Source organism: Sorex fumeus, unplaced genomic scaffold (genome assembly GCF_029834395.1).
Source record: "Sorex fumeus unplaced genomic scaffold, SorFum_2.1 ptg000037l, whole genome shotgun sequence".
In the NCBI taxonomy this organism is placed as follows: Eukaryota; Metazoa; Chordata; class Mammalia; order Eulipotyphla; family Soricidae; genus Sorex; species Sorex fumeus.
This window is the reverse complement of record NW_026606094.1, coordinates 45,272,931-45,294,238: the sequence shown is the minus strand read 5'-3', so window position 1 is coordinate 45,294,238 and position 21,308 is coordinate 45,272,931. Positions and strand designations below refer to the sequence as shown.

Below are 21,308 nucleotides of genomic sequence, written 5' to 3'. Positions count from 1 at the left end.
AAAGAGGCATTGAGTGGCAAACATGTTCAGTCCATAGTCTACTTTCGACATGCATCTCCCCTCCTGGGAGGATCCTCCAAACATCCTTTATTTGGTGCTCCCTTCTCTATCTGAATAGCCCTTTCCTCTAGGATACCCGGCTGGCCTCTAAGTTATGGAGTAATCCTCCTGGTGCTGATCTCAGCTATTCTTGGGTATTAATCTCATACTTTGTTACTTTATATCCCCCAGATGAATGCAATCTTTCTATGTCTATCCCTCTCTTTCTGACTCATTTCGCTTAGCATGATACTTTCCATATTGTACCACTTGTATGTAAATTTCATGACTTCATCTTTTCTAAGAGCTACATAGTACTCCATTGTGTAGATGTGCCAAAGTTTCTTTAACCAGTCATCTGTTCTTGGGCATTCAGGTTTCTTCCAGTTTCTGGCTATTGTAAAGAGGAAGAGCAATTTTTTTTAAATCACCATGAGATAGTTACAAGCTTTCCTGTTTGAGTTTCAATCATACAATGAGCAAACACTCATCTCTCCACCAGTGCAAATTCTACGCCACCAATGTCCCCAATATACCCCCCTTTCTCACCCTTCCCCTGCCTCCATGACAATTTCCCCCTGTATTCCCTCTCTACTTTTGGGCATTATGATTTGCAATACTGATACTGAGAGGTTATCATGTTTGGCCCTTTATCTACTTACAGCACACATCTCCCATCCTGAATGATTCCTCCAACCATCATTGACTTAGTGAGCCCTTCTCTATTTCAGCTGCCTTCTCCCCCAGCTAATGACACAGTTTTCCAACAATGAGGTAATATTCCTGGCCCTTATGTTTACTGTCCTTAGGTGTCAGTCTCATATTATGTTATTTTATATTCCACAAATGAGTGGAGTCCTTCTACCTCTGTCCCTCTCTTTTGGACTCATTTCACTTAGCATGACACTCTCCATGACCATTCGCATATAAGCAAACTTCATGACTTCATCTCTCCTGACAGCTGCATCGTATTCCATCATGTGGATGTATCAAAGTTTCTTTAACCAGTTGTCTGTTCTTGGGCACTTGGGTTGTTTCCAGATTCTGGTTATTGTGAACAGTGCTGCATTGAACATACAGGTGCAGATGTCATTTCTACTGAAAAAGCAAGATCTTAAAGAAGAAAATTTAAATTGGTCAAATGCTCACTTTCATTAAAATGTGAGGTTCTGATTTGAATTCAGTTTTCTCATAAGTAATAAATGGACTACTGAAGATGTGTGAGGGAATGCACTCTTTGTAGATTTAGGCCTCAAAACTAGACATACCAGCTCTATCATATCACCTCTATTATACCACCTCTACTACAGAGAGTGTCAGAAAAGTCTGTGTGCTTCAAAAAAGGACATACCTTTATTCTTTCCCCTGCCCCCTGAATTCTCTGAGTGGTTCACTCTGAGTGGTACACCCATTAAAGATAATTCAATAAAATTTATGTGAGTGATGGTCAGATTCACTGGTGTTAAGGGCTCTTACTGACAAACTATGATTTTACTGATTAATTTTCATAGTGGTGAATGATTATATTGTATGATTTAAGATATATATACTCTAACTTTTTTAAGCGTTCCACGAAACTGGTTTATTACACAGAATAGAGACTAGGAGTTTTTATTCAAATCTCAAACTAGACACAAATCATTTTGTACTAAAGTATTTTTTCGCACTGATGGATCCACTTCTTACACAGTTTTCTTTTACCTAACATTCTAGAATTCCTGTCACTCCACAGGAACTGATTGGGATGAATAAAAATAGATATTTTTACATGAATCAGATCTATTTTCCAGAAATTAGGAAATGGAAAGTGTCCTGGACCAGAATGCTGCATGATGGTGGGAGGTGCGGTTTGAGAGCCATAAGACTGATCTTGATTTTGCTACAGTTATGAGAATCTAGTCTACAGAGAGAATAGATAAGGCCAGAAGATAGCTTAATGGGCTGAAGAATATACTTCACAGGTAGGATCCTCAGGTTTGATATTGGAACCTGTGAAGTACCACATATGAGTGGCCCTAAAGTACTGCCAAATGTGGTGCTCCCCACAATAAATAAATAAAAACAAAATAAACAAGAAATATAAAAATTGTATACCACATGTGGTCAGAGAGACAGTAGAGAAGTAGGGCCTTTGACTTATACCTAGCTGACCCTGGTTTGCTTCCCAGTACAAAGAACCAGGAGTAAGCCCTGCACATCACTGGTGTGGCTCAGAAAACCCAGAACTAAACAAAATGTGGATAACACAGGATTTCAGAGGAACAAAAGTAACTAATACTTTTTTACACAAAGGTAAGGCTCTATTTTATTCTGTTGGGTTCTATCATACCCATCTTGAAGTTCTTTCGCTCTCCCTCATCTCTGTCTCATTTGTATATTTGACTGTACTAAAATAAAAAATAAAATCTTCAAAAATATTTACTTGTTTGAAATTGCAGTGTTCATTTAAAAATTACTTTAAAAATAATATGTAATATAGGTGTAGGTACCCCAACTACAGCTGCATAGTCAATCACCTTGTTAAGATTGCCCTTGCTTCACAAATCAACGCATATTGAATAGTCAACTGGTGAACAATTTAGTTTAATTTTGGGGGAGGATCATACCCAGCAATGCTCAGGGCTTACTCCTGGATCTCCACTTATGGATATTCCTGACCAGCTAGGGTAATCACATGGGATAATGAGGATCAAACCCTGCCATCAGCTATGTTCAGGGCATGCACCTTACCCATTGCACTATCGCTCCAGGCCCTAGGAGACCATTTTAAAGGGTCTTGTTAATTTCAGAGATTATATAGGTTGTATTTGGACTGGAGTGATAGCACAATGGGTAGGGCGTTTGCCTTGCATGTGGCAGACCTGGGTTCTATTCCTCTGTCTCTCTCGGAGAGCCTGACAAGCTACTGAGAGTATCCTGCCCGCATGGCAGAGCCTGGCAAGCTCCTCGTGGTATATTTAATATGCCAAAAACAGTAACAACAAGTCTCACAATGGAGACGTTAAGGGTGCCTGCTTGAGCAAATCGATGAACCATGGGAGGACAGTGCTACGGTGATATAGATTGTATTACCAGTAGAATTCCTTCTCAGAGGTGGCATCCCAAGGACCTAACAAGGAGTGAGGTACAAGCTAAAACATGCTATGACATCCATTGTGGAGCAGATTGTTGAAAGCTGGAAAGATAACATGGTTTTAATCATAAAAATAAAGAGGGGCAGAATATAATCTTGCAATTTACAGCGTTAAGCTTGCCATTTTAAAGTGAACCAACATCCAGAATTTCATCTGGTATAGCATGCTAAAATATCTTTAAGAGGGTCAAGGGAATATTTTGTCTCTTGACTGATTTAATTGGTCTGGGCTCAGGCCCAAGTTTTTCTAATTTTCTTCTTTATTCTTAAATCTGTGCATTGCTTATTGTTTATCTCTTATTGTATACAAAACTTTATTTTGCTTTCCTTTTAAATAAAATCTGTATTATAGTAATACACATATACAAAAAACATAAATTCCAATCGTAAAGTCACAGATTAACTTAAGTGTATTCATAAAGTTAATATCTATGTAACATACTCTAAATAAACATTATTTTATAGTATCAGAGTTTGAGAAGTTTCCTTTGTCATCTCTATGTGCTGACTTTTAACATGTAGATATAGTTTTGTCTTTTTTATTGTTTGTTGTTGGACATAGCTCACATTGTTCAGTGGTTATTTCTGGCTCTGTGTTACGAAACCCTCCTGGAGGGACTTCAGGGACCTTATGGGATGCCAAGGATGGAACCCAGATCCACTGCACACAGGTCATTTTATCTCTGTTGTTTATTTCTATAAACTATCTCTCTGGAGTTTAACAAGTTTTTGAAATATATCGACTAAATCATATATACTAAATGCATTGTTTTCCATCTTATTTCTTTTACTGAATATTCATCAATGCTACTATATGAGTTTTAAAGTTTTATTGCATAAAATTCTGTTGTACACATTTATGGAGTTTATTAGCCTGTTCCTACCTAATAGGCAACAGCATTGTTTCTGGTTTGTAATTTTTATGTACAATGTACTATAATCATCTTATATATATATGTGCAAGACTTTTATTTATTTATTTATTTATTTATTTATTTTTGGTAATAGCCTAAGAACAGTAGTGGTGGGTCAGGGAAGTATTTCAACTTTAGTATATTTTGTCAAACTATTACCCTAGTTTTAGATATTAATTTCTATACCCATAAGCAGTATTTGGGTTTTGAGTGTCACATATTTTAATGTATAGAGGTGCATATTTTAGAGGAAGTGAAACGTTATTCATTGTGATTTGTAATTCATATTTTTCTGATTCCTGTATTGAACAACACTTAAAATTGGTGTTGACTTTTTGAAAGTTTTCTTCTGTGGAAAGTTTTTCACATTTTTGTTCATTTTCCCAATGATTTTAGTCTTTCCTTTTTTAATTGTAATTTTTTGTTTTGTTTTTACATAAATCCTTTGTTACATATATGTATTGCAAATATCTCATGCCATTCTGTGACTCATATTTTCAACCCCCTAATGGTTTCATTAAAAGAACCAAAGACTTATTTTTAATGTGATGCTGTTGATCAAATTTTTTCCTTTTCAGTTAATGTTTTCGGGCTCTGTTTAAGAATTTTTTTCTATCTTAAAGATATACACACCTTTTCCCCCTCAAAATTAAGTTTTATTTTTTATTTTATATCTATATCCATTTAAAATCAATATGTATAATGAAGCAGTTTGTTCAAGAGGTTATTGAACTAGAAGTCATTTATGGGAGAAAAATGACATCTCCTCCAATTTTCATTTTCTCAAACATCAAGTAACCATATAAAATTGTTCAGTAAAGGTTGCGTCCATTGACCGAGCTGACCTCAGAAAGCTAATCAAGAGGAAGTTAGTACAAATTAGTTATGGGAAAAAAGTTACTGAAATCACAAATAAGTTTTAATGGAAATTCCAGATTTGATTTCCCCAGAAATAGGTGTCAAATAAAAATGATTTTCTCAATGATTTTTTCACTAGATTCAATTTTTTCCAATGCTGTTCAGTATTCTAAAACATTTCATTCTAATTTATAAGGCTTTTTAGAAAATAGAAATTAAGTGTAAAATTTTTGCTATATGAGATTTTTGTTAAGTACATGTATGAAATTACATCTTTTGAACTCTCTCTACGAAGTTTATGTCAGTAAACTGAAGTAAAATGACTAGAATTCATATGTGATGCTGGTAAATAAGTGATGTCTCTGTGTTTGATAAAGCAGAAAACTTAAGTAGATAATTTTGTCAAAATAAACAAAATAAAACCAAAAAAAAACCCCAAAACCTGACAGCAATTGTCATCCATGAACAATTTATTGAAATGTTTTGTTTCTCATTTGTACAAAACAAATCACACCATTGGGAAAAAACAAGCCTGTAAGTGAAACAAAAATATAATATGACTGTCAATGTGTCTTCTGTCAGTGCCATAAAACTAAGTTGTATACTTCATTTTTTCTTTTGTACTTCAAATGCATCAATATAATTCAATACACTTCTTGAATAATAAATGCTATTGAAATAAAATGACTATCAACTTGACTAAATTAGTCTTGAAAATTATTTTCAAAATATACCATACAAATTTTCTCTAGACAATTGTTATTAAATATAACATTTTTAATCAAAACGATGTCTTAGAAATATCAGATGTCTCTAAAATTGTAGTATTAAATGGGCAGCCTTTGCACTTGGCCTGTTTTGAAATATTGCTCTCTTCTTGTGGATCTAGATATATAAGAAGATCAAAGTTTCTGATGAACTGACATGAAGGAAGGAATCATTTTCCACAAGTCAGAATTGCTGGAAAAATGAAACATCTTGGAACATCTTGGCAGGAAACACAAGAAACACCTCCTATCTGCTATCCTAGCCTCTCTGGGCTTTGCTAATAACTAGCCCACCCCCAAGGAAATTGTTTTTTTCCAGAAACTCCCACTCACAAGAATTTCACTACAGTGTGGCTCATTAACTACTTACTCAAGAGTAGAAACCACTCAAACAGATTTTTGTTCTATACATGGTTATTTTTAGTTTACATTTTCTGACAGCTTAAACAAGTTGCTTGATGTACTACATTTGTCTCATGGCAGGAAAATTATCAATATTTATTGAGCCACTTTTGAGATCACTCTTGGATTGATCCAAAATTTAATCAGAAAATGGCAGAACAAATGAACAGGAAGCAGATGGTCCAGGAAAGTAAATGTTCAAAATGTTCAAAATTCAGATACTTGCTCAGAATTTTACTTTTGTAACTACAATATATTCTGTGGTATAATATTATTTGAAGTCATTTTTATTCCTTTCATGGAAACCACCAAAGATGAAATGTTTTCTATGAAATTATCTTAAGAATAAAAAAGTTTAAACTGCTTTTTACCTACAATAATTTTATTGGTCTTTAATCAGTAAGAAAAGTTAGAAATTTAATTTTAAAAGAAAAATAGCAAGTGATATAAAAGTAAAGCACTTCTTCTTGTCTTTATGTTAATTATGACCATAATTGGGCTGGAGCGATAGCACAGCAGGTAGGGTGTTTGCTTTGCACGTGGCAGTTCCGGGTTCAATTCTTCCATCACTCTCAGAGAGCCCGGCAAGCTACCAAGAGTATCCAACCCACATGGCAAAACTTGGCAAGCTCCCCGTGGCATGTTCGATATGCCAAAAACAGTAACAAGTCTCACAATGGAAACATTACTGGTGCCTGCTCGAGCAAATTGATGAACAACAGGAGAACAGTGCTACAGTGACTAAATCTACTTTCCCATTTGTTTTTGTTTCACATCTTGTGATGCTCAGGGCTTATTCTGGCTCTTTGTTCAGGGATCACTCATAGCAGGGCTTGAGAGATGAGCATTCCTCCAGGTCTATCTAAGGTGTACAAGGCAAGAAGAGCCTTCATTCTTGTCCTCTCTCCGGCGCTAAATTCATGTACTGTTTGCATATAAATTTCTTTTAAATGAAGAATCATATTAATCTGAGATCATCAATGGGCAATAAAAATAACTATTTGGAATTTCTGGTTACAAGTACAGTATAAAACAGTTTTTACCCGTCTTGAATTATGGTGTCTGTATTCTTTGTTGCTGATCCCTCATTTTGACTACACTTTATACTCATATTCCCAAACTTGCAAAGAATAGTGTATCAGAGGAAAAGCTCTGTTTATAGCCTGCTTTGGTAAACTTAAACTTTTAATTTTTAAAAAATTACATTTATGAGAAAGACTTCCTTAAGATGATATTTTTGCTATAAAGTTGATGTACTTTTTATATCAAAAGATACTGCCACCAACTAAAAAGAAGAATCAGCCTAGGTGTTTAGTGATAGATAAGTGGATCATGATAAACACACACACACACACACAGGAACACACACAATTGTAAGGAACTATGAAGTCATGCATTCATTGCAGCATGAATGTAACTGGAAGATAAAATGTTAAAAGAAGTAAGCCAGAACACAGGACAATCTCATTGAGGGATACAGAATAACTAAACAATGGAATGCAATCTTTGAAAGGGGTGTTCCTAGACCACTCTTGGCCCCAGAGTATAGCGAGAAGGACAGAGAAGGAAAGAAACAATTAAATGGAAGGGGGGTGGGAAAAGAGATAGACAGAGAACCAATGGGTGGGAGGGACTTGGGGATCCAAGTACTTCTGTGGTGTAAAGGAGTGACTTAACTATCCAACCCACAGAGTCAGCAAACAGTGAAAACAAGAGATCCAAACTCCAACAACCAAACAAAAATGTACTTGTCAAGACCTCAGACTAGGGATGGGTGAGAAGCAACCTAGGAAACCTAGTGGAGGGAAGAAGATTGATGGCTTCGAATGATTCTGGAATATAGTATGTCTAAAATTCACTATGAATAACTGCAAATCATGGCTCCTTAGGAAAATAAAACTTTTTAATGTAAAGACTAGCTATCATTTCTCTTATAAGTTTCTGATGTTAATTTGCAATAACTGATGAAAATTCTTTAATTCTACTTTAATTCAGTGAGATGGCATATTAATAGAGTTTTTTCTCTCAAAACGCTATTGGATTGTTAATTTCCCCTATCTTATATAGTTGTAATGTATATTTTACAAAGAGACTAAGGCTACTAATCGGGCAGAGCCTGGCAAGCTCCCTGTGGTGTATTCAATATGCCAAAACCAGTAATGACAACAGGTCTCATTCCCCTGACCCTGAAAGAGCCTCCAATCACTGGGAAAAGACAGTAAGAAGAGGCTGCTAAAATCTCAGGGCTGGGAGGAATAGAGACGTTACTGGCTCCCGCTTGAGTAAACCGATGAACAATGATACAGTGATACAGTGATGCAGTGAATATAGAAGTAGATATAAAAACACCAACTGAGCAGATACTACATTTTCAGAAATCTTTAGAAACGGTAACAACAAAATCCTCTTGGACTTTGCTTGAGCATTTGTCTACCAGTATTTGCTGTTTAAAAAAGTCATTTCATTTAATCTTCAGTACAAAATGAAACCCAGTGTATTTTATTTCAAATAAAATTCCTATTCCAAGACCACGCCACACAACCAGCATAGTTTTAAACACATAGACTGGCGAAAATATTTCTGTTTCCTTCGTGTCAGTTTAAAAAGTGCACATCTGGCTGATGCAGTAATTCAGAATTGGTTTCAGATCAGTGCTGAGAATGATTCTCTAGTCCTGCTAGGTGTGGTACCCCCATCCCCCACATCCAACCCCCCCGTGAGAGGCACAAAGGCAGTTTAGGCGTTTGTTTCAACTCTTTACCAGTTAGATTTATGATTCTTTGCCAAGGAGCAATCCCTCTATTAAGGAGGAACTAAATCTAGTGTCTCAGAAGACATCCCCTTCTCTTCCCAGCAGCTCTTTATCTGTGCAGGGGTCCCATTCCAAGGGACCTGGTTCTCTCTACGGGGTGACAGTGACCGGGCATAAACATGTTATCCTCTTCTGACTCTTCTGTGAATCTCAGAATACTTATGTGCTGGACAGAAACTTGGATAAAGTTTTCTTTAAACTAATCTAGAAGGTTTGGGGAAATAGAGGAAGCGGGTTTACAGATCAACAATCTTCTCTTGGGGTCCGGGAAGGGAAGGGCTTGAACTCGGGCCAACAATTCGAAAGCACCATCTCCTGGAAGAACAGGAGCTCAGCGAAGGGCAGCCAGAATCCTAAACTTGAGTGTCTTTGCCAATGAAGAGCCGCTTGTACTTCCCCAGCGCATTGAAAGCCAGCTAGCCGCCCTGCGACCCGCGCCGGCCGTGAACTACATTTCCCAGAATGCCACCGAGCAGGCGCTACGGCCTCACTAAGCGCCGGCGTGACGCCATCAGCGTGCGCGATGTTTAGAGTATTGATGTCGTGGCGCTTTAGTGGAAAATCTTGGTGTCTCGCCGGGACCTGGTACTGAAGACGCTGTCCGGGTGGTCCGCCTTCCTACCTACCCTCCGCCCGCCTTCCTCCTCCCTCCTGGCAGGATGAGGCGCGCAGGCCTGGGTAAGAAGAGGTCTCAGGTTCGAAGTTCAGGGCCCTAGGCTCGTTCATGTCAGGAGCCGGGACGTGGGATGTTACCTGATGTTATGAAAATGAGCCAGAAAGCACCACGGTTGGAGGGATCTTCCGAAGTGTGCAAACTTTGGAAACTCCGTCTGTCCCCTCTCCTTGAGGTTTTCTTAAGTTTTATTCGGACCCGAGTTTGGATCAGAGGTTTCGAGAGAGCAGTGGCATTCTGGGGGTGGGTTGTGTAAAGGTGCCAACTCCGAGGTCAAGGGGTTGTTTTGTTTTTGTATTATTAACATTGAATGGAATTTTTGGAAACTACTGCTTCGTTCGGGCCACTTCTCTTTTTCTTTTCTTTCTTAACTGGCACAGTCTCTTAGTTTCTTCAGAAGAGAAACCTGTAGTATTGCATATGAAATCTTAATTATAGAGTAACAGTTACAAAGGTAAATGTACACATCATTACTCTTATATGCGTATATGTGACATCAGGGTCAAAGGCCGTTTTCCACACAGCATTTCTTATCTAAATTTTGTTCCACTGTTCAGACAGTCGAATATCACTAGGCTTGGTGACTTGTTTGTTCTTGATCTTTTGGCTTCAGAAGCTGTAATAACTAGACACACGAACTTTGAAAGGGCCATTAAAACCCATTTTCTAGTTGTAAAGCTGTTAAGAGATTTTTTTTTACAGTATAGCTTATTCTAACTCAGTGTATAGAGTGAGAAATGCATAAAGTATTTTAAAAAGTTGCCCCTTTCTGTTCTAAGATGGAAAAGAAAAGAAAAATATTTTGTACAAGTTTGAGGTCTTTAAAGTTAGTGAAGTTTGCAGTTATCTCTATACTACTAACAAATTGTGAAATGAGAAGTAACTTTTGAAAATTGTTTTTGTACGAATATTTGGGTGATAGAAAGTTTGCTGGGTACGTTTAAGAAAAACAATAACTCGGTTGAGCAAGCAAACTTAGTGACTGAAAACATACGACTTAATGTTTTCTGTTTCATCATTAGTGCTGTCTTGAGACATCGGGCACTTGAGAAAGCTAAGTATATGTGTGACATTGTTCTTACTTAGAATTTTAATTTAGTTGTAGAATAGCAACATATGCAGAGATAAATTATAATACAAGGTGGTAGTTATGCATTCAAACCCCAAAGTTCTGCAGAGAATGGATGTCCTGAGGATTTCAGAGAAGTTTGGAATAGAAACTTTGTGGAACTTAAGAACTTGAACTAGAGCAACAACAATGGAAGCAGGAGAGAGGTAGATTCTAGTTGGAAGGAAGCCCACCATCTCACTCTCTTAATGGTCAACCTAGAATTGTAAGTTTATGTTGAAAGGTTATGATTAAAGTGACTTGTTGGAATGGGGAATATAGAACCATGTTATAGAACAAGGCTTAAAATTTTTACTTTGTGATTCTATTTTCACCAAAGAAATACAGTATGGGGTGAGCATTGCCATAAATATATTTTATGATTGCTCTTAAATAAATTTTTCATTCTTATGAATTCTGGGAACATCTACTGCTGTCAAACTCTGTTAACCCCTCATTCAGTTTTGTGACCTCAGTGTGACTCCACAGTTTAAGAATCCAGGTGGTATCTTGTAACTGAACCCTGTCCTTTTTTTTTTTTTTTTGTATTTTGGGTCACACCTAGCGATGCTAAGGGGTTACTCCTGGCTCTGCACTCAGGAACTATTCCTTGTGGTGCATGGGGGACCATATGGGATGCTGGGGATCGAATCCAGGTCGGCCATGTGCAAGGGAAACGCCCTACCCACTGTACTATCACTCCAGCCCTACTCTCTTTGAACTTTCTATGCAGCAGTGTCTCATGATGGCAGGAAAAGGGATATGTGAAGGGTTAATTTTCAGCCATAGATGTACAGTAGATTGATTTGAAGAGCTTTTTAACCATTGTCACCTTGACCTCAAACCAATGAAAATAGAATCTCTGTGACAGAGCCTTTTCAAATCTTGTTTTTTTTCTTTTTAGGATATTAATATGTATTGGCCTGGAATTTGAAACTTGTGAAAAATAGTGATAAAAAAGCTGCCACACTTATTTGACTCTTGGTAACAGTTTGACACAGTTATTGATAAAAACTCACTCAAAAGAAGTAGCTTAAAGGACACAAGCTAAGAATGGTCTTTTTATACAACTTTTCATAGTAGTACTTCACACAAAAGATATGACTAAGTTTGGAGTAGTAATTTCTAGCATTTTGCTTTTCTTTCTTTAATGTGAGTAGGCGGTAGCATAAGGGACTAAACTCTATAATAGTAGACATGTGCATTGAAAGATTTCTGAGCAACATATAAGGTGAGAGTTTTGAACTAACAGGAAGAGGAGCAGCAAAGGAGCAAAACAAATGAAACAGAGAAATGACCGCTAATTTGAGAATTCCTTGGTGAAATTCATAAGTAATTTCATCCAATCAAAAATTATAAATACACATAAGTCTATATATATTTTATATTTAGAAACAGTTATGGGCTGAAGAGATAGTTCAGGGGGTAAGGCTCTTGCCTTGCATGCAGTTCACTCAGGTTTGATCTCCAGCACCCCATATGGCCCCCAGAACATCACCAGAAAGGGTTCCTGAGCACAGACCCAGAAATTACCTCTGAGCATTGCCAGGTGTGCCTCCCCTGGCCCACCAAAGAAAGGGGAAAAAAAAAAACTTAGTCATACAATAAGTCATTTTCCTTTTTTTCATGACCATGTTTGTATTAGCATTTGTAGAGAGTAGCACTGATTAATGAAGGAATGATGCATTTTTCTTTTAATGGTGTTTTAATTTCTGGGTGGAGAGACTGACACTTTCATAATAGCCCCCTCTAGGAATACTTTGTGGATAATGTGTCAGCAGTAGAGGGAAATTGGGGATAATGCAATTTCCCCTCTGGAACAGACTGTTAAACGTTTTGTTGTGTTTTTTTGTGATTGTGGTGAAGATTGCTGTAAGGTACTTAACAGGAGCAGCGTAGAAGGAGTATGAGACACTGTCTCTACTCTCAAAGAAGCTTATTCTGTTCTCATGTTCTCATCAAAGGTATGCATGTTCGTTAGTAACATTGAATTCAGATTTATTCATCATTTGATTAACTTAGGAACACTGAAAGAACTTTTTTATTGTGTGTATTTCTGAAGCATAAGCACCCATGAATTAAACAGCTCTTGGAGTTGAGTCTAAAATGCAATATTAATACTGTATACAGTCAGAGCTGTTTTATCAGATACAGGAGTTTTGCTTTTTAGAGAAAGTGAGATTTGTATTGCTCCTTAAAAGTTTCTTGAGGACTAGGAAGATAGTTCAAGTGGTATAGCACACAGCTAGCATGTTCTTAGTCTGAGTTTGATCATCAGTTTCCCATTTTCTCCCTCATCCTGCCCAGCACAGGGTGTAGCTTTGTTCAACCCCAAGTACTGCATGATCAGTACATTGCTAAGGAAAACACCTATTTTTTTGTTTTGTTTTGTTTTGTTATGCTTTGCTTTTTGAACCACACCTGGTATTCTTCAGGGCTTACTCCTTGCTCTACACTCAGGGATCACTCTTAGTGGGTTTCAGAGAGAGATGCCAAGAATTAAACCTCGATGGCTGTGGGACAAAACAAAGCACATTACTTGCTGCTCTGGCCTCAGGAAAGCACCTGTTTTATTGGGGAAAAAAAAAACACAGGTTTTCTTACATCTCAATCATCCTTAAACTTCCTCTATCACTGGCACTATCTCTTCTCTTTGAGATTAAAGAAATAGTTTCTCTTTCCTCACCCTCTGTCCCCATAATTTCACACCACTGTTGTGTTTGCTTTAATCCCTGTCCAATGGAGTCCTTTTGAGCTATATATTTGTTGGCGAGCAGTCTCGGTCTTTTGGGACTGGGTTTGTCCACAGCTGCAGCACTGAAGATTTTTACTCCAACCCTTGGTCAGTCCAACTATCTAGTGTTTTGTGGTCCAAAAAGCTCCTGCAGAGAAAAAAAAAATTCCACATACAGAGGACTAGAAATGACTGTGATATAACCACCAGGTTTATTTTGTTTCCCTAATAGTCCTTCATCAGTCTTTTTACTATTTTTTTTGAGATAATCATTATTCAATGAATAGGCATTTTTATTTACTAAGCAAATTAGTGATTTAAGTTACTTTCAACAATGTGAGGTTCTGGGGCAACCGCTCAAAGGACTGGAGCACATGCCTTGCACTGAGGCGCCAGGTTGATCCCTGACACTTCATGGCCCCAAGTTGATCCTTGGCTCTATGTGTTCTTTTTACCACTTGTGACCCTTGTGGGTCCCAGGCACTTCTGCAGCCCTGAGCATCACAAGATGTGACCCAAAACCAAATTTAGTCATATAAAGATAATTGTTAAATATGGTCATAATCAACATAGACAAGTTGATTAAAGAAATCCTCAATTATGCTATTCACTCTTAATGCCCAAAACACACACACACACACACACACACACACACACACACACACACACATATTCACTGTTCATACATCACTCCAGCTGATGACTTATTAGTGCTTGTACTAGGAAAGTGGAAACTGTATTTCTTTTTCTCAGTGCTGTTCCCTAGAAGCTATGGCATATACAAGTAGCACTTGGGAATGGGTCTGGCACATGATAATTGCTGAAGTATTTGTTGAAGAATGAATTAATCACTCTTGTAGTGCCCAGTCAGCGTGTTTCTTTTCTAATTTAGAGAAAGAGACACCACTAAGGATCCTCCCTTTGTAATGGGTTCCTTCCTGCTGTACTGTCTTCCCTCTCTCACATCATATGCAAGCTTCACTGTGTTGTTTCACTGTGTACTATTTAAAAAATATATTTTTTACCTGTTTGGAACTAGAAGGTACCAATGTTGAGTGAAGGAAGTCAGAAGAAGGACAAATGCAGGATGCTAATACTTTTTGATCTTTTTTAGAAGGGCAAGTTGTATTGAGCAGAGAATATATCCTGAACATTGTGTAGCGGGGCCTATTTCAGTGTCTTTTGGGCAGCCAATAAACATTCAATCAATGTATATTGAAATAAGTCGGATCTTCTTTGCTTAAGAGAATATATGAGAATTGATCTGATCTCTGATTATTAATTTAAAAAAATTATTTGAATCTGTATATCAGATATATACATGGTCTGCAACGCCCTCCAGGGGTCTTTTTCAGTCTTTCCTATTAAGGTTTTGAAAGAGCCTTGCATTTGTGTCATAACTATGCTTGTGATTCTGATTCTGGCAGGTGAAGGTATGCCTCCTGGCAACTATGGAAACTACGGCTATGCCAACAGTGGGTACAGTGCCTGTGAAGAAGAAAATGACAGACTCACTGAAAGTCTGAGAAACAAAGTCACCGCTATAAAATCTGTAAGTACATGACTAGATGCTAGAGTCTTTTAAATGTTGTATATTTACATACGTATATAAACATTATTATTCACTAATTACTTTCATGGGCATCAGAAATTCATTTACCAAAATAGTATATATAGTTCTGTGAAGTCAAGGTGCACTCACAGTTTTAGAACATGATTTAAGTAGATGCCTAGAAAATATGACCAATCAAAAGGTATGATACATTTGATTATTTTCTGAAACTCCAGATATTTTTGTTTGTTAAATCTAAATGACTGACTGTTGTCTGTAGTAATATCACACTCCCAAGGAGCCCTTCTGATTTTTTTCTCATTCTCATCTCCTAAGCTGCAGATCTTGCAGATTTCAGTCTTTATGTTTCTGCCTTTGTACCTCAGGTTAGTCACCAACTTTTATGTTTCTTTCTTCCTCCTGTCTATTTTTGTGCTTTTTTTTTTTAAATTTTAATTTTCAGTACTGACCTTTTTTTTTTTTTCTTAAATGAAATACTATAAAATCTTCTTGACCTTTCCTACCTCTGCTAATTGTTGCCTGACACAGTCTGAGCTATGTACCACTATAATCAGCTCTTGATACAATTAGTAAAATTATGTCCTGTACTCCTAGAAGTCTTCTGTGTCCCCTCTGGATGTAATCATGTTGACTCTTTACACTCTGATCAGAGAAGTCCTTAAGAGTTTGGCCATAGCTTTTCAGATCTCACTTGTCGCATTTCCAGAATTGCTTATACTTTCTGCCAGACAATTAGTTTTCTGTACTATGTACACTGCCAATTTCCTAGTGCCTGTCTGTTTGAATATGCGATCTTTCACCTTCAGATTTATCTCCCTTGTATTGGCTGGCATCTTGCCCATACTGAAAGGCCCTGGCTCATCATCCAATCTTTGCCTGGGTAGAATATTAAAAGTAACTTATTCCCTTATAAACATAAAGCTAGTTGTACTGTTTCTGTAGTGTTTACTATATAATATCCGCATTAGAATTATGTGTGTGAAAGACATTTACCAGCTGGATGGTTTTCTCCTGTACTGACTTTCATGGTCTATATAGTTTCTAGCATAATTCTTTATTCATAGTATTGAGTAAATATGTACTGAATGGTGATACATATTATATGAAGGGAAATTATAAAAAGATGATGTTAATGATTTTGCATTATAATGATCCTGCTATACTCTTATAGAGTATTCAGTATAAGTTCATGTTGCCAGAGCCTAATTGGGATTTCATTTACCTTTGCAAAATTGAATTGTGTTCAGCCTGGAAACTATTTCAGTATAAAAAACTTACTGTTTTCAATGTCACATTAAATCAAAAGGAGTGAATCAATAGTGAAAGGAAAGTTGTGACGCTCTAGAAAATTCTTTCCTTAACATGAATGGAAGTTATAGAAAATAGGAAGTTTAGTCTATCTAGATTTATAGTTGTTTTAATCTTTCTAAATTGTTGAATTTGCAACAAAAGCTATCTTCTATTCAATGTAGTATTCTATAGTTTTTTTTTTCTTTTTGGGTCACACCCAGTGATGCTCAGGATTTGAATTGGTAGTTTATTCCTGGCTCTGCACGCAGGAATTACTCCTGGCAGTGCTTTGGGGACCAAATAGGATGCCGGAGATTGAACCCGGGTTGGCCACGTGCAGGGCAAACGCCCTACCTGCCTACCTCCGGCCCCAAGTATGGTTTTTTGTTGATATTTTCCGTATGCTGGGTATCGAACCTGGTTCAGTTGCTTGCAAGGCAAATGCCCTACCTGCTGTGCTATTGCTCCAGCCCGCGATAGCAAGTGGTAGGGAGTTTGCCTTGCGCGCAGCCAGCCCGGCCAAGCAGGGTTCGTTTCCTCCGCCTCTCGGAGAGCCTGACAAGCTACCAAGAGTATCTCGCTCGCATGGCAAAGCCTGGCAAGCTACCCGTGATGTATTCGATATGCCAAACACAGTAACAACGAGTCTCAAAATGGAGACATTACTGGGCCAGCTCAAGTAAATCAATGAACAACGGGAGGACAGTGTTTGTTTATTTTCCATATACTTTCCAGACAGAGTAACTTGAAAACAATGTTTATAATGGTTTGTCGAATTTTTCAGTAGCTGATTTCATCTATTTAAATATTTAAATATTTTGAAAATGAAGTCTTTGATGAATTTGTCATGTGACTGAGTAAATAGGTTTTAGCTTAAATAAGAGTCATATTTACTCATATAATATTGTTTTTTTTTTTAGCCTTGGCCACTTTGCTATAGTATTTCAGAATACAGATAATACTAACTTTTGATTTTTAATATATTAAAATATATTTTAAATCTAAAGAAATGATTGGTATGGGTATATATTCAGAATTTATCATATTTTATTTGTGAAACACTAAATATATCAAGATTTGAATTGGCAGTATAGATATTTTTAAATGTAAAACATAACATTATGAGAAATAAAGCAAAAATATTCATAGATACGAGAATCACCAACCAAAAACCATAAACCAAAATTTAAAAGATTGAATTGAATGATAAAATATAATCATAATGAAAAGCAAGGAGACATAGCTAGAACTGGGAAAGAGTCAGAATCGCAGATATATTTCCCATCATTGTCACTGTTTTGAGAAGACGTATGGAGAATAAAATAGATTTATAGAATGCCATTTTGAGAAAATGTATGTTTATAGTGGTATTATTCTTTTATATTTTCTAATTCTTAAATGTATTATGTGAGTAATAGTATGTTTTCTTTGTTATAGCTTTCCATTGAAATAGGCCATGAAGTTAAAAGTCAAAATAAATTACTAGCTGATATGGTAAGTGGTAATGATTTACTTTTACCTAGTTTCAAATTGATCTAGAGATCACAAGTTTTGGATTTCCATCCATTTATATCTAGCTGGTTTGAAGTAACCATGAAGTTTATTTTGGCTATAGTTTAACATTTTTAGCTTGCCTTAAGACTTCATTATTCCTAATGAACAAATAGAAGCCATGCATCTTTAATGCTGTACTTGAAGCACTGTTAGAGACTTAGCACTGTAGCACTATCCTCCTGTTGTTCATCCATTTGCTCGAGTGGGTACCAGTAACATCTCCATTGTGAGACTTGTTGTTACTGTTTTTGGCATATCGAATATGCCACGGGGAGTTTGCCAGGCTCTGCCATGTGGGTGGGATATTCTCGGTAGCTTGACGGGTTCTCTGAGAAGGATGGAGGATGTCCCAAGTTGGCTGTGTGCAAGGCAAATGCCCTACCTGCTGTGCTACCGCTCTAGCCCATTAGAGACTTAGGACAAATAATTATTTTGAGTATTCTTAGAGTATTTAGTGTATAAAACTACAAATAATCAAGAAGTATCTAATATACAGCCAACTAAAGGTTTTTCGCTCTTACTATAAAGCCTATTTCTTCTTTTTTTTTGGGGGGGGGGGGGTCACTCCTGGAGAAGCGCGGGGTATTCCTGGCTCTGCACTCAGGAATCACTGGCGGAGCTCAGGGTACCATATGGAATGCTGGGAATTGAACCCGGCAAAAGCGCCCTACCCACTGAACTATCGCTCCATCCCCTACAGCCTGTTTATTTTACATGATCTCTATGGATCACTTCTGAACAAATCAGTAAGATATGAACACAGTAATATCTGAGAGCCTTTTATTTGCTCATAGATAAAAGGCTAACATACCTTCTTTTGTTAGTCTTCCTTTCATTCAGTTTATTTTGGATGCCAAACTTCTTTGAGTTTCTCCTAGTTGCCCTATACACTTGTAAATTTGTGTGATTTTATGATTCAAAAATGACTTTGTCATTGAGAGCAGCCTTTGCTCTAAGATTTTGCATTAGGATTGCCTGGGCTACTTCCTGAGGATACCTAAGCCTGATTCCAGAAATACTTATTTTAAATTTCTGGAGAGATTACTAGGTACATACATATATTTTTAAAAAGAAACCTGTATGATTTCAGTGGATAAACATGGTAAAAAACTACAGATCTGTGAACTACACAGAACCTGAAAAACACAAAGGTTATCATTATGCCAGGGGCCTTTACATTTGGGAATATTGTGATTCTATGGAAGTACATTTTAATCCATACTAGGACATAGAAGACATACCTAGTTCTCTCAATTTCAAGATGTTTTCAGCTTTGTTTTAATACGATAATTTTTCACAGCTGTAGTTTTGTCTTTGCTACAATTTATTACTGGATATGATGCTCTATCTGTCTCTCTCTTTTTTTTACATGGTACTTTTTAACTTTTTATAAACTTTGCTTCCAAGCCAGCTGTCTTTAGAAGAAAAAAAAAGGTCTTAGACATACAGATACACTTAACTGCAACCTTATTAAATTTTGGCTGGTGTTATACTAGGGTGCAGTCAACCTTTTAATTTTGTAAAGCAATCCCTCAGCAAAAATTGGGGAAAAATCTGTGTGATAGAAACAGCTTACCTTTTTTGTTGATTTTTTTTTTATCTCCTTAACAAAGATAAGACTTAAAATAGCTTAAGGTTTTGAATTACAGTGGGGCTGAAGGGAATGCTTTGGGGATAATGATGAACTTTTTCATCTTTGAAAGAATTACTCTGTTTTGCTTGGAACAGTTTGATCACTCTAGTTAAAAACAGGCTAATGAATTGACACAACAACTGTCAATGAAAAACCTTAATGTGCACGTGTAAAATATTAGAATAACTATTGCATTTTTCTTTCCTTCACATAGGATTCACAATTTGATTCTACAACTGGATTTCTAGGTAAAACTATGGGAAAACTGAAAATTTTATCCAGAGGAAGTCAAACAAGGCTGCTGTGCTATATGATGCTGTTTTCATTATTTGTCTTTTTTGTCATTTACTGGATTATTAAACTAAGGTGATGCAAGTAAGTGCGAGTTTGGAATTTGTTCTATCGTAAAGGCTTTGAGTACCACTTTGGTTATTAAAAAAAAAAAAAACATTAAAACATTCCTAATTTTCAAATAGTCTGGCATTTTTCCATTGAAGATTACTGAACTTTACTGTTTCTATAGATCATATTGCTCTTTCAGTACTGTACTGTTTCAATACAGTTTCTGAATGATTTAATTTTTTTTCTTGCCTCTATTTTCAGGGGTATTGAGATAGGCTGAAGGTAGTCTGGTCCTAACAATTTTCTATTGTTTTCTAACTGTCCAAACAATAAAAGAGCAGTAAATATTCTGTTCTTAGATACAATAAAGATTGTGTATGTTTCATGTCCAGACAGTTGGGAGTGTATCATGATGCCTGCCTGCAGACCCTAATGCTGAACTGGTGTTTTACACAAATTTTGATGGAATTGGTAAATATATTCTGAATTGTTGTCAACTTACTGGTTAAAATCATAGGCCAATTTCATATTACCTTAAGATTTTCTTATCATATTTTGATGTGGCTCCTCTTTCCCCAATGATGTGATTCTTTAATAAAGCTTGCTTTTTTGTACTTATTTCTAGTAAAGCCCAATATAAATGTGTACTGGAATAGCTGTTAATTTTATATTAACTTTACACATGTTACTTACTTGGCTTATGATGGTTTCATAATTGTAATGGCATAGGTGGCCATTTGGTTATCATTTGTGACAAAATGATGTGAAGCTAGAGTAATTGCTGAGCTTTGGGGATAAAATAAAGTGTTTAAGAATATTAATTGCCTCTGCCTTATGATGTGCTTAAAAACATTCTAAATACTCAGGCATTGATCATGGAGTTGAGTACTCTTGTTTTGATTTAGAATGTTTAGAATGTTTATAGAAAGCAAACACATAGATGGACAGTTGAGTATAAATAAATATTAAAATTCGGTTAAATCTCTGTTATTGTTCCTTTTGGGGAATGTACCCATTTATCGGTGCCAAAAATAAAAATTTTTAATTCAATATTATCTTAATTGACTTTTTTCTTTTGTGTTCAAGTTTCTTATTTTCCACATACATCCTGGGACATATTCCTGAAAATACTCCAGATTAAAAAAAAATCATAAAAAATAGTGTATGCTTCTATTATTTCAGAACTTCCTTCAGACAAATGATATAAACCAGGAAGTCATTTCAAAATCCTTAATTCTTTATGCTTTTGAATTAGAAATCAGTTATCTTTGAATTTTCTGTTTTTGCAGACCTTTTTGTTTATCCCAAATTATCTGACAATATAGGTTCGGTCTTTCTTGGCTGCATTTGTTGTCATTTAGGCTTCTCTTTTTTACTCAAAGGTAAGACTGCCAGGGTGGGAGCAATTAAGAGAGTTAAACTTCAGGAAAGAAATAGGCCTGAGATGTGATGGGAGGAACAATAGTTTGAGTCAAT

At 36.5% G+C, this 21,308-nt stretch overlaps 1 protein-coding gene across 1 annotated transcript; it reads left to right on the top strand.

Moving 5' to 3' along the window:
* Positions 1-9,441: 9,441 nt before the first annotated feature.
* Positions 9,442-19,865, top strand: BET1 (Bet1 golgi vesicular membrane trafficking protein). The gene is made up of 4 exons (XM_056118368.1): positions 9,442-9,603; positions 14,868-14,992; positions 17,741-17,797; positions 19,705-19,865. Exons 1-4 carry the CDS (start codon positions 9,585-9,587, stop codon positions 19,858-19,860), a joined length of 357 nt encoding a protein of 118 aa, XP_055974343.1. The 5' UTR covers positions 9,442-9,584; the 3' UTR covers positions 19,861-19,865.
* Positions 19,866-21,308: the final 1,443 nt, after the last annotated feature.

What these genes read in the sequence shown, in the direction of transcription:
- BET1 (XM_056118368.1), top strand. An exon ending in AAGTCACCGCTATAAAATCT is followed by an intron (nt 14,993 to 17,740) that starts GTAAGTACATGA and finishes TCTTTGTTATAG; the next exon opens with CTTTCCATTGAAATAGGCCA. An exon ending in ATAAATTACTAGCTGATATG is followed by an intron (nt 17,798 to 19,704) that starts GTAAGTGGTAAT and finishes TCCTTCACATAG; the next exon opens with GATTCACAATTTGATTCTAC.